We start from the raw sequence: 13907 nt of genomic DNA on the forward strand, positions 1-13907 counted from the left end.
GGGAAGGGAGGCAGAGATGAGCAAGAGAATGGGTGAAATGAGTGAGGAAGCATGCAAAGTGAGAGAGGAATTGTGGAAAAAAGCTTCTGAGTTACAGGAACATCAAGACAAAGAGACGGGATTACAAAACGAGCTGTGGATGTAGAGAGGAAAGAACGAGAACGGAGAATGAAACGTGAAGGAACCACACTGTACAGATTGAACAGCAAGAAGCCAAAGCAAGACTAAAGAATGAGATACAAGAAAGAGTGGTGAAAGAACAAGGAATGAGGCAGGAAAGGGAAATCAGCCAATTGAAGGAAACGAGATTGGAGAAGGAAGAACAGGAGAGACAGTGGAATTTGAGACAAAAAGAACAACGAATGAAACAGGAAGGAGAGATCAACCAATTGAAGGAAACGACGAGATTGGAGAAGGAAGAACAAGAGAGACAGTGGGATAAGAAACAAAAAGAACAAGGAATGAAACAAAAAGAAAGACAAGAACAACTAAAGGAGAAAGCAAGGTTGAAGTACACGGAGATAGTGAAAGAACGACCAATGAAACAGGAAAAGGAAATGAGCCAATTGAAAGAAACGATGAGATGGAGAATGAAAAACATGAGAGATGGTGGGGTAGAAAACAAAAACAATTCGAGTTTGAAATTAACCAACTCAAGGAGAGAGCAAAGTTGGAGTCCACGGAGATGGAAAAACTCCGGAAAGATAATGAACAACTCAAAAGGCTCGGAGAGGAAGAACGACTCGAATGGAAAAGAAAATGGAGCCAGGAAGTAGAACAGCACAATGAAATGGGATGTGTGACATCACCACAGGGAGTAATGTTAGTGGTGCAGACCTTGATTGACATCACTCGTCGGATGACACCACACTCAGAGCAAACCCTGATGATTGAGACATTGACATTGAGGGAGCATGTGGGGTTGTTGACGAGCGAGATACATTTTGAGCAGGTCCAGCATGTGGAGCTGACAGCCCCGGAGGAGTATAGCGAACCGATGATGAGCAACCTGCTGGAGAGAAGCGACCGGACAGAGGTGACTCTGGGGAACGAAGAAGGTACGTGGGTACATGCAGACATGGTGCGGACGATGAGCTTAAGGTAGAAATTGAATTTTATGTTAACGAAGACACTCTGTCCGATGGGGTGCACGTATGCGTGACCCCTGAAGGTGTGTGTGCAGTGCATGTGAATGAATGCTGTGAGGCCCCACTCCAGACTACAGCACCGGTATGTGCTGCCGAGGCCAAAGCGTGTGTGGGTACTCACCTGGCAGTCGAGAATGTAGCCCTGGAGTGTGAGGCAGTTGGTCAGTACACAGGCAAGGTTGAAGGTGTGGAATGTCGACACATAACTTTGGAATGTGTGCAGCCTGCTGTGTGTGGGAGTCCTGAGCATGTAATGAGTGGTGACATAGGAAATAGGTTGGAGGTGCAAGGGGAAATAGAAATGCCACCAGGACAGAATTTGAGCCAGGGGACAGAAACCATAATGGACAGCTCCGCGTGGGTTCTTACAGAGTTGGAGGTGCTGCATCCAGGAGCAGTTTGAGATTGGATTTTAGAAATCCAAATTACAAATTGTATTTTGATTTCTCTATCAGCCTCACAGGAACTTTGGAGTGGAGTGCAGATGAGTGCCAGGCGGCATTGGCATGTGTCACTTGGTCTTCAGACCTTTCTGAGCACATGAGTGGTTTGGCTAGCTAAGTGGGGTTTATCTGTCTTCAAGGAGTTATGGAGAAGAGGGGGATAGAGGTCATTCCACCGATTGGGGTTTACCTGACTTCCATGAACCCTGGAGAAGAGGGCGAGGTCATTCCACCGATTGGGGTTTGCCTGACTTCCGCGAATCCTGGAGAAAAGGAGGGGGTCGATCACGGCCCCCCATTGAGGCGTGACCCCTTTGAGCCATGGCGGAAAAGCGGCGGGGTCATGTAATGGGAAATGAGGGATTCGTTCCCTCACTCCCCTTCCAATGAGCCAAAGAAGCAGGCCATTTGGGGATGTGAAAATTGTACCGAAAGTGATTGCATATTGAGAGATGACAGGAAGCATGAGTGGCACAGGTGGATTTGGGTAATTAAAAAAAAAAATGGTGGAGACATTACAGGCAGAGCATTAAACACACCTGAAACAGGTGGATGACAAGGAGTGGCTTGTTTGAGGAAGGATTGAAATGCCTGGTTGGAACCATGCAGAGGTTCATGGGACTTGTGAAGAGATTTTGATGTCTGGTTTAAACTTTTGGAAACAAACAATTAGGGCAGTATGGAGGAGGCCAACGGACGATGGACGTAGTGACAAATTAATTGGGGTTTGATGAAAAAGTATACTAGTTAAATTTGATGACCAAGTGGTATCCGAGGGACAGGTGTGTTTTTGCGTTCACATAAACGTGAAAGGTGTTGGATGGTGTTGTGGACTGGGTGTGCGGCACTGTGGAATGAATGACTAAAGAGTTTGGGTGAATGGCGTGATTGTACAGATGAGGAGAGTGAGTGCGAACAACGTACCCTGTCCGTAGGAGTCTCTTAACCAGGTTGGTGTAGGTTAGGGGGGCTTAGAGGATTCGTCGTGGATTCTGGCTGCTGTTCCATTGTGCAGGCGGACTGCGAGGGGTAGGTGCAGGCCAAGGTATGGGGATACTGGTTGGTCGTGTGACATGGTATGGAAAGTTGGTGGGTCGGGAAGCAGGGCAGCAGGGCTTTGGGGGTTCCTGGCAGGTGAACGCTGTCAGAGGTGCCAGGGGAGCACCGTAGGGTTCAGTGCCCGGAGAGCACAGTGGAGGTGCTATGAGAGCAAAGTATGGGTGCTATGAGAGCACAGTATGGGTGCTATGAGAGCACAGTATGGGTGCTATGAGAGCACAGTATGGGGGCTAGAGAGAGCCACCCCTTCGTTAGGAGCGCCAGAAGCACGCTCAGGTGAACCCCGAGGTCGCTGGGTGTCCTCCACCCCCGATTGGAAGCAGGCAAAGAGTCCGAGTAGTAGTCACATTCCCCAGCCAGCGAGTTATGCCTGGCACCACCAAATGGAAAAAGACAAATAAGGGTCTTGCCCAGGTTTAATAGAATGGAACAGTGTGCCAGGTCGGGAAAAATGGGTCATTAGGATCATTCCAGCCATAGCAGAGTTTGTTGCATTGTCTAGAACTAAAAGTAAATGGTTAGGTTCGATGGACTCTCCTCCGCACCATTCATGTGTGACACCTGGTACGAGTAGTGTTGATGGGAGAAATTGTTGGCAAGGGCCAGGCAAGGTCACCCTCTCCAAGTGCCAGAGAGGCCACCAGTATGTCATGAACACACATCCACGAAGATAACGGTTGAATAAAAAACACACCGTCCTGTCTGTAAAAGAAAAGAAAAAAAAAGAGAAAGAAAAAAAAAGGAGGAGAACCTAACCAAAACAAGTCAGGCAAGGAAGGTTAAGGGTACGCTCCATCTCCCCTAGTCTAAGGTCATTACACCCATTTGCGTCCTCAAGAACGCCTCCGAACTGCATTTGTTTACCATCAATATCACCATGCCACCACTGCTGTGTCATCTGCTGTCCAATGCAGGGCTTGTTGCCTGCTACTGCTTATGAGTGGGCCATATGGGCCGAAGCATTTTTGTGGGCCATTGAGGCCAAAGTGCTTTTGTGGGCCGTTGCGGGCAAAGATTTATGCCATTTTGTGGGCTCAGTGAGCCGAAGGACTCTTTGTGAGATTAGGCCACTGGGCCGACTGAACTCACCTGGTGAGAGGCCAATAAGGCCACGAAGTGAGGAAACCCTCAGAGGTGAATGGACAACATTGCCGGGAGGGGGCATGAAGGAGCGAACACGTGAAAGAACTTTGAACCTTTGAATGTTCTGCTCCTCTGCAAATGTGGTGTTCAAAGTAAAATTGAATGCCCTCCTGTTCAAACCCAAATTTGAATGTTAAATAGTGTGAATAGAGTGTGAATTTGTTTGTTAGATTGGTGACCCGACACACAAGGACAGGGACATGCCAATCTTACTGTGACACATTGATTTTTGGAGTTGAGTGCTTTCCATGTTGTGGGTTAGAGTAAATGGGAGATCTGTGCTGTACGTTAGACAGGGCCATTGCCATGGGCTGCCCCAGATGGAGGTTCGGAGAGCCTCGGGAGAAAGGTGGGGGTAGTGTTACGGAAATGGTCCTTACGGGAATACTAAATATAGAATTAGCTCAGTTCGCCCATTAAATTCATGTATAGATACATAGGTTGTGTGGTATAAAGGACGATATGTGTGTGTCGGGAGGTGTAACAGACTGTTTTTGTGTTCGTGCTATGGTGGTGAAACGAGTGAAACGAGAGATCGCTATTATTCCTTCCTCATTCCGGAATAGGCCCCTCCCAGTCGGCTGAGAGGAGTGGCCTAGAGCGAGGGGTGTGGCCTGGACAGGAAGTGACGTGAAGGGGAAGAGCCTTTGGTCAGGGAGTCGCCGAGACAGATGTGTGTTGAAGGAGCTCGCGTGTCGAGGCGAGAGAGAAAAGAAAAAGGCAGTGGTTAATCGGTCGGCAGAGAAAGCGGAACCTGCACATCGATTCACCTCACGGCTCGAAGGAGAAAAGAAAAGGGGATGAAAGGAGTGCTGTGTGTGAGGAACGGCCGGGTTTTCGAGGCGTGCTCGGAGTCGCTTCGAGGCGAGCGAACGAAGGAGGCACCGTGTTGGGTCTGCCGGGAGAGACGCTGAACCGACCTGCACGTCGGTGATTCGACTGAGAGAGGAACTGAGGGGACGAACCGGGAGTCAGCCTTCGAGGCGGGAAGGCCGGAGAGGATACGCCGGAGCGTCTGACGGTCCTTGCTCACCTCACGGCTCGACACGTTGTGATCCGCCTGTGGAACTCGGACCTCGACCTGGACCTTGTATGGAGAACAGGCCAGGCCGGGATTCGTGTGCTGAACCCTGGAGAGAGATCGGCGATCTCGCATCGTCGACGTGGCGCGGAGCCAGAGTGCAATGAGGAGAACCGCGCACGCGGTGACTTGGGCAGGAGCTGGAGTGCTGCGCCGCCATTTCTTGCTGCGCCGCACGTTCGAGCGGGAGTTCAAACCCGTGGAAACCCGCTGGTTTTTATGAGCGACCTTCGTGCTTTTGGGACACGGTCCTCTCGTCCATGAGCCATCACCAAGTACTCTGTCTTGTCCTGCATGCATGTTTGTTTGCACGTGTTGTATAAGGCATATTTCGTAGTAATCCCCTATAAACCTATTAAGCCGTGGTCCCCTAGTTAAGAACGGGTTGATTGTTAATAAAACCACTGTCATGTTATTGCTTGTGTTGTGATCCCTGATGACCCCAATAAATCTGGTGAATTCTGATGAAGTTGCCGCTATGGATTAATGCGTGTCGTGTCGAGGAACGATCTGTTCGATTGGCATACAAGACCAAAATGGTTACAGACAGGTAGACTCTGCTCGGTCACTGACAAAGCCAGTCTGTAACTAGGGGTTCTATCTCCCCAACTGGTAAGGTACAGGAGTACATTGTTATCGCGATTGAAGACGAGTGACCTGAGGCCTGTGCCGAGCCGGCCGGCGTTATAGACTCCCGGAGACGGTGGTGGCGAGGGTGGCACCCAGGGACCGGGTCTGATTCCCGCCACCCCGGATCCGCAACAATATATACATATATATATATATATATATATATATATATATATATATATATATATATATATATATATATATATATATATATATATACATGTATATACAGTATATGCATATATCCTTCAGTTTTGGGGGTAGATGGAAGAATTTAATAGGGAATATAGATAGCATTGTGTGGAGTTGCTTGGTCCGTCGACATGAAGGCATCGAGATGTGATTAAGTCGGGAATCTGAGAGCTTAATTGTTACATGTCACCACACAAGGGGGTAGTGTCGTGTTAATTAGCTCAGGTTTAAGAATAAGCTCCCCCAGTATGTAATCTCCCCTCTGTGATTTTTCCCCATGTTTTTATATTTCAAGATCAGCTATAAAGATAGGTAACACGTCTCGAAAACCACAACAAACGGGCAAAAAGCCCCGACTTCAAAGGTTGACGACAAGCAAAGTCACGGCCCCGAGGAACGATTGATGGGCGTGACATCAGAAGCAAGCCGAGAAGGCAGAAGCCCCACCTTCCGAGGTTGGGGCGAGTATACCACACCCTGGAGGGGAGGGAATGGGCGTGATCAAGAGGAAAATTTCCTTGCACACTTTTGGAGAGCCGTGATAAAAGAGGAAGGCTGGCACATTTTAAGAGTCATCGGACTCAGTGGGCTGGCACATTTCAGTCATCGGATTTATATATATATATATATATATATATATATATATATATATATATATATATATATATATATATATGTTCTTGATGCCCCACTGACTGACTCGTGAGACCGGATTGTATTTGGCGCCAACAGGTGCTCTCTGCCACAGGAACACATTGTGTTTTGTCCTCCAATCACAACCAGGAAGCACCATTGATGTTATTCAGAAATCGGGGAATGTATTCATTGAAATTATTAAATTCTCCTGACTTGGACCAACGCCGTAATGACCTCAACAGAATGGTGTCATGCTGCCAACCCCGAAGGGCACCCAGCAGTTCATGGAAGGCAAAGTCAAAAGCCGTCACCAAGCAGATGAAAAGCGAAGCTCCTGACTTTGTTTCACCCTTCTTAGGGCTCATCAGGGCAACATATCGCTGCTCCTTCCACATCAATGGTGCTTCTTGGTTGATGCAATACACATAAGTGGGGGATGTGTTCCAGCAAAATTCCGTGTTATCCGAAAACGTGTTATGGGGCAATATTTAACATGTATAAATGGGTGTTATCTATCTATAATTCCAGCAATGTGTGTGTGTGTGTGTGTGTGTGTGTGTGTGTGTGTGTGTGTGTGTGTGTGTGTGTGTGTGTGTGTGTGTGTGTGTGTGTGTGTGTGTGTGTGTGTGTGTGTGTGTGAGACCGCTGTTTCTCGACAACCGCTGGTCCGATCTCATTAAAACTTGCCAGATATATTGCTGGGGACCTGAGGATGTGCCTTTTCAAGGTTTGATATTAATCGGACAAGTGCTTCCCAAGTTATGGCCATTTATTTACCAAACCAATGAAAATACACGTTGTTGCGTGGGCGTGGGCGTGGGCGTGGCCGATGGGGAAGGGAAGCTCAGCCACGTTCGCCATTATGGGTTACAACGTACGGGCTTCCGTAGAGTAATGACTTCGTGTATTCTAATAATTTCTCGATTTCTTATGCGCATTTATAGATAAACACAATGCCCCAAGTTATGATCGTTTTCATATTAGACGGTGCATAAATTTCGGTAACATCAGAGTGCTGGTATGCTCCAAACCAGGAAGTAAATTTTTTTCTCTCTTATCTTTTTGTTTTTCCTTGCGACAACATTGCGAAAAGGTAAAATACGTTGGCACTTATTGAATAATTAGCCATTAAAACCTAAATTGCGAATCATCGTAACTGTGATATGCGAACTTCCGCGCCACGCACGTACGGGCACGTGAGAGCGAAGAAACGGCTTGTGTGGTTGTTGTTTTTTTTTTTTTTTACGGGCACATACCAGTGTTCCAAATTTGGAATATTTCAACCTTTTAAGGTTTAAGACCTTCATAAAAGACTAAAAAAAAGTAAAAAACAAACTACATCAATACAACATGTGACAAATAAAAACATAAAAATGAATTACTTTTTAATAAGTGTCATAATCGAGTTTGGATACAGTGCATATTGCTTGTGGCAGGCTTATTCAGGTGTGGGAAGCTGTCCAGTTGAGGTTGAAAGCTCCAAGGAAGAAATGGAGGCCGATTCGCTTGGGATTTTTTTTATTGAAGAACTTCATAATGGAGACTTGAGTGGCTGCTTCCATTTTCTGTTTGTAAACTTCTTTGAAACATTTCAGGACAATTCCTATCTCCCTCCGCACCTTGGAACTTTGCATGCAGTTGGGATTTTGCTCGAAGACGAGTTAATCAGAGCTTAAATCAACCAATTTGAAACCTTTAGCCATGACCTTCGTCATGCGGGCTTTAAAAGGCACAACCTCCTCAGGACTTGATTCTGATTCCTCTCTGATACGCTCTTCCTCCACAGCCAAAAGATCGTCCTTGCTCAGCTCCTCCCTGTGCGAGAGAAACAAATCCTCAACATCATCTTTGTTGACCTCCTCAAATTCCACTTGCAGAGCCATGTCCACAATCTGTGGCCTTGCTTCGCTGACTTCAGCCTCCATGAAACCTCTCAACTCAATCACTGCCTCAGGCCAGACTTGATGGAGATGTAGATGATGGAGATGAAAGTGTGGCTGGGCATGCGTTTTCAATAAAGTCGTTTCATCGACATTAAACACCTGGCTTGGTGCGTAACCTCCATCTGCAATCACCGATTTGAAGAAAACTGGAAATTTTTTGGCAGCAGTATGACCTGCAGGAGCAGCTTCCCCAGTCAATTTGAGATTGTGGAACACATGACGACTCTTGAAGCACTCGAACCACCCATGACTGGCAGCAAAAAGGCACTGGATCATTGGTATCTTTAGTTAGATTGCCATACAAACTCATTGCCTTATATTGAATGACCATTCCAGACAGGGGCACATTCTGTTGGTTCTGATGCTCTAGCCACATGGTCAGCACCTTCTCCATTTTCTCAAAAGCATCAGGCCAAGATCTTGCACTTCTGGTAACACTGAGATTCGGTGTTGTCTGAGTGCCGTTACGGATTTTATCACGATTGTCATGACTGGTTCTCACTGTAGAATCAAGAAGTCCCATCTCTCTGAATATCAATGCTGTGCTCACCTCTATCAAACCGATCAAAAAAAACTTTTAATTTCACCTCCAATGAATGAGACTTTCTTGACTTGTTCACATGATCATAATCTCCAATGCCACTTGTTACATGCTTTGCGCCATAGTTTTGGCCACTGAGTGTGACGGAGCACGAACACCCTGCTCAGAATGACAGAGCGCGGCAAAAGCATCTGTTGTGAATGAACGATTCACTCAGAATGACACAGTGCGGTTGTTGTTGCCGTTGAATTAAATCCGTGCTATAGTGAAAACGCATTATACGAAGGTAACGTGTGTGTGTGTGTGTGTGTGTGTGTGTGTGTGTGTGTGTGTGTGTGTGTGTGTGTGTGTGTGTGTGTGTGTGTGTGTGTGTCATTTACTAGTTTACACCACTTAAGATAGAACATTAGATTGAAACAAAATCATAACGAAAATTTGCATTGTCAATGTTCTAATCTTCACCCAATCACATTCTGAGCACATAATCTGGATGCCACAACAGCATGAGGATAAATGGTGTGGATAAGTCACGCAGAAATCTTCATTCTTACTTCTTGGCAAGGTTCAGCATTTTTTGCCGCCGACGTTGCCTGCTCCGTTGCAGGGAAGTATTGCTGTCTACTAGAGCCGAGGTCGACAGCGACACCTGCAGAACACAGCAAATCAGCACTTTTATGGCAAAATTGAAAACAGTACAAGCTTTCCTACACAAAAAGTAAAGCAACTTGTTCAAACTCGAATATTCCAATTTGTATAAACGATAACTAGAGAATCTTCAATTCATGTCAATTGCTCAATTTCATTAGAACAAGAAAAAGAGCAATCAGAGATTGCAGAACCTCACCAGGACTTTTTTTGTGTGGCATTTGTGTACTGGTGTGCTACATAATTAATAAGACACATAATTAGAACTGCCACTTTATACAGTAACTGCTTGGCAGGGTTGACCGGGTACCAAGACCGGGTAGCTTTGGTGCTACCCCACTTTCATCGGACACCTGACCCTGACCCATTACGTTTTGATAACTATTCAATTTAATTCAGAATGGGATTAAAATAAATTCAAATCAAATGTAAGACCAAATAGGAACAGTAATGCATTAGGGGTCTCCAACCTTTTTGGGCGGAAGGCCACAAAACCAAAGTGGTGAGGGGCGGAGGGCCGCACCCAAAAAAAGGACGCTAAATTCCGAAAAAAATATATATACTGTATATACAATTAATATGTGGAAATTTTAACAAAAATTGGTGCTGAATATATTTTTCTTGCCAACGAATATGATAAATGAACAAGTCTGAAGACGACAATGGTTCACGAGGGGTATTTGACGATGTAGATTGCTTCAGAAGTCAAGGATGAGAGAATGTGATAATTTTTGACCAAGTTATAAAAATGATCAACATGATGTGGTACGAGTGACAGGTTATTCGCTGAAAAATGTCGAAAACCCGGTTTCGTTCAACATCTTTCAAAATTTGACCTTTGCATAACCTTTGAAGGTCACAAAACAATGTTGTGGACATTAAAATAAGGAAACGGGATCCGTGCTATCGCTTATTGGAGTTAGTTCGTCGAAGAAGGTTGAAAACCCGGTTCGATTCCCACAACTTTGAAAATTTGACCTTTGTGAACGTTAAAGGTCAAAGGTCAAGGATTATGACCTTTGGTGAAAAAATTCCTCTGGAACATTCCAGGAACAATATAACGTCATATAAGCTATATGGCATTTCGCACTCCTCAGATTATCCATACTTTGATGAAATCAGCGTAAAAACTAAGTTGAAGGGGGCGCCACGGGCAAGGTGTTCGAGATAGAGCAAAATGGTTTCAAGACTTCAGGTGGGGAAGTGATTGATTATGACCTCAAGATTATGCATAAAAATATTGTAATCCTAGCTCTCAAAGTTTGGGCGGTCGTATGATTTTTTATGTCAAAATTCGCAATTTTCTAAGTTCGTGACCTTGACCTTGGGAGTAAAATGAAAAATCGAGCTCCGTGGGGCTATGTAGGTGCCATTGGGCTAACCAAATACCGAAACCCCTGCCAGATTCGACAAACCCCCTAGGAGAAGATGCAAATTGAAATCGGCTACCCCCTAAAAACAAAATTCGCAATTTTCTTAGGTCGTGACCTTGTGGTCTTGACCTTGGGATGAAAATGAAAAAAAAAAAATCGAGCTCTGTGGGGCTATGCAGGTGCCATTGGGCTAACCAAATACCGAAACCCCTGCCAGATTCGACAAACCCCTCGGAGAAGATAATTTTTTACGTCAAAATTCGCAATTTTCTAAGTTCGTGACCTTGACCTTGGGACGAAAATGAAAATCGAGCTCCGTGGGGCTATGCAGGTGCCATTGGGCTAACCAAATACCGAAACCAGTCAGATTCGACAAACCCCCAAGGAGAAGATGCAAATTGAAATCGGCTACCCCCTAAAAACACGTTTTTTTGGGGGCGTGGCTCCGCCCATAATGGGCGCACCACGCCCATTCTCAGGAAAGCACAATGATATCATGATATAAACCTCCCACCAAAATTTTTATCAGGATCGGATCAAAACCCACGGAGCTATGCTCGGGCCAGACAGACAGACAGACAGCCATACAGACACACAACAATAACGAATATAGTGGTCACTTATTTTTTTTTGTGAAAATATTTTTTCGTGAACGAATAATCGTGTTAAAAACACGTGTCAAATACAAATCAAAATCATAATAAAAATTACAGAACGCTTTGATCATTGACCCTGACAAATTGGCAGTATTGTGGGCCGCATTGTAATGTAAACTTAATATGGAACCACGGGCCGTATAAATCCGTCTAAGGGGCCGCATGTGCCCCGCGGGCCGCAGATTGGAGACCCCTGCATTAGAGCAATCAGAAGGAACCTGAAGAAGCAAAAAGCAAAGATGAAGTCATCAGGAGGAACCTGGATAGGATTCGCATTTCAGCTGCTACTCCTCTACCCTCAAACCCATCCAGGCAGAGCCAAGTGAGTCTTCTTCAAAACAAAAAAAAATATTAAAAAGCCCAGATAATTCTCCCAGATAATTCTGGCAGTAAATAATTCTGGTTTCAGACCATGTATCCAATCAAGTTGAAAGTTAAAACATGTATTCCCCCATCAATACGAGATCACAATTCTGAAGTTTCATGCTAATTGATAAAGTGGTTCCAGAGAAAACAATATTTAATATTTTCTTCAATCCAATATGGCTGCCAAACCAGGTGTCCTATCAATTATTCATTAACAAACTTGTACACCCAAGGCTTGTGAAACATTTGTGTGAAGTTTCCCCTTGAACTGTCCAGCCGTTCTGAACAAGAAGATTTATATATTGTTGTGAATTTCCGCCCGCCGGCGTGCGGACGACCGCTTCTAGCCAATGGCAGCCGCTCTCGCCCACCGAACGGACAATCCAGTCGAAGCCTTCCGGATCAAACACCGAAATCCCGCTACGGGTGTGTTTTAATGCACACCACAGCCTAGTCAACACTCTACCCGCGCTACAGGGTCAATCGCCAAATTGTCGATACACCTATATAATCGCACGGGCAGGCTACCGAGAGACTGTACCTCAATGGGGCCCACTTGAAACGAGCCGCTTTAAGCAGCTCGCTTCGTTTTGGGATAACCCGGGTATTATCGCGAGGCCCCGTTGGACTCGATTCTATTATCGGCTTTTTTAAAACCAACTATATTCCGAGTGCAATATGGCAGTTCAATTAGGGAAAGGACGCAACGAACGGGTGAACATTTGAACAAGCACATTTATTTCACAAGACACATATGCAGGCATGCACGTCAATCAAGGCAGCAATGGCAATCATGCAGTTATGTTTGCAATCAAGGAGAGCACGCATGTAATTATGTAACATGTAAGGGACAAACCACGAGCAATGCAAAAGAGCTACTACCGTCTATCTATTATGTACACAATGCACTTAACAACAGGTTTACTTACGGACATGGCGCCACAACGTTCATGCAAAGAAACAAAGGAAAAACCCCATCAAAGACAAGGGGGTAGACTGGACCTCTTGGGGTCTTTATAAGCACGGAGCAGTGTAGACCTAAAAGGCTCCGAGAGGCCGGACTGGTTACCTTCACCCTCGTGGTGACTCGCTAGGGCGACCCGCGACGTCCCCTCTCCAGAGACCCACGGTAAGGCACGGTACGGCAGGTCGCGCGCCTTGGCTCCGCTGCGCTCCGCTCTCTCCAGCTCCCGACCGCGGCTCCACACACTGCCCACAACTCTGACACAACTCTCTTCCCTCTCCTCCACACACAACAACCCTCTCCGCAACTCCCGGCGACCCTCTCCACAACTTCAGGCGATCCTCTCTGCAACTTCTCCTCGATGTTTCCATGCGCCCGCTTTATAGCCTAGGCACCCGCCCTCGCTTCCCGCCCCTTCTTCCAGCACGCGTGGGAAACTTCCAGAAGAAGGGTGTTTTTCTCTTCGATCGGGGCCTTTCTTTGCCTTTTCCAGGGCGTCGTTGCTTCACGTTCCTCTCGCAGGGTTTGTCGTTGGGGGGAGGGGTGAGGCCGTCGTCCGTTCTCCCCCGATGAATGCTAGGCTTCCTGCAACCGTGTGCCAAGGTGGAAACGGGGTGGTGGTTACGGTGGTTGTTGTAATGGTGGCGTGGCTGGCGTTTTGTGGTGGTCGTGAGGGTGGTGTGGTTGGGCGGTTGTGGTTAAGGTGGTTGTTCTGAAGGCGGTTGTGGAGAAGGTGATTGTTGCGATTGTGGAGAAGGTGGTTGCAATGCGGTTGGTCCACAATAACAATAGCAAAAGAAAAATGGCTAACTCGAAGATCACAGCCCGGCACACAAATAATTGCCCGTTAAACATCAGTGGGGAAATCTATCTGAACACAGACTTATCGACATAACTGATCTAAGGACCTATATGGTGCTCTGCGAATTTCCACAGCCGTAACAATACGTTTCGGGTAAATTCAATATGGCTGCCAAACCATGTGACCGATGACATCATATTTATGAACCTTTTGTTTGAAATGGACAGGCAGTCATATGTGCAAAGTTTCGCCTCAATCTGTTCAGCCACTTCAAAGAAGATTTTT

At 46.1% G+C, this 13907-nt stretch overlaps 1 protein-coding gene across 6 annotated transcripts in view; it reads right to left on the reverse strand.

Annotated features, from left to right (window-relative positions):
- LOC147026534 (patatin-like phospholipase domain-containing protein 7) overlaps positions 1-13907 on the reverse strand; it is a 243036-nt gene that overhangs the window by 154768 nt on the left and 74361 nt on the right. For all 6 annotated transcript variants that reach the window (XR_015058386.1, XM_085882013.1, XM_085882011.1 and 3 more), the window contains exon 7: positions 9368-9462. Coding sequence is in view for 5 of the 6 variants with exons in the window: in XM_085882013.1 (XP_085738139.1) it covers positions 9368-9462 (95 nt within the window). In the remaining variant the exon portion in view is untranslated. The remainder of the gene's footprint in view (positions 1-9367; positions 9463-13907) is intronic.

This window comes from Eptatretus burgeri, chromosome 5, assembly GCF_056783735.1.
Source record: "Eptatretus burgeri isolate ZD-2024b chromosome 5, Ebu_testis_v1, whole genome shotgun sequence".
Lineage (NCBI taxonomy): Eukaryota > Metazoa > Chordata > Myxini > Myxiniformes > Myxinidae > Eptatretus > Eptatretus burgeri.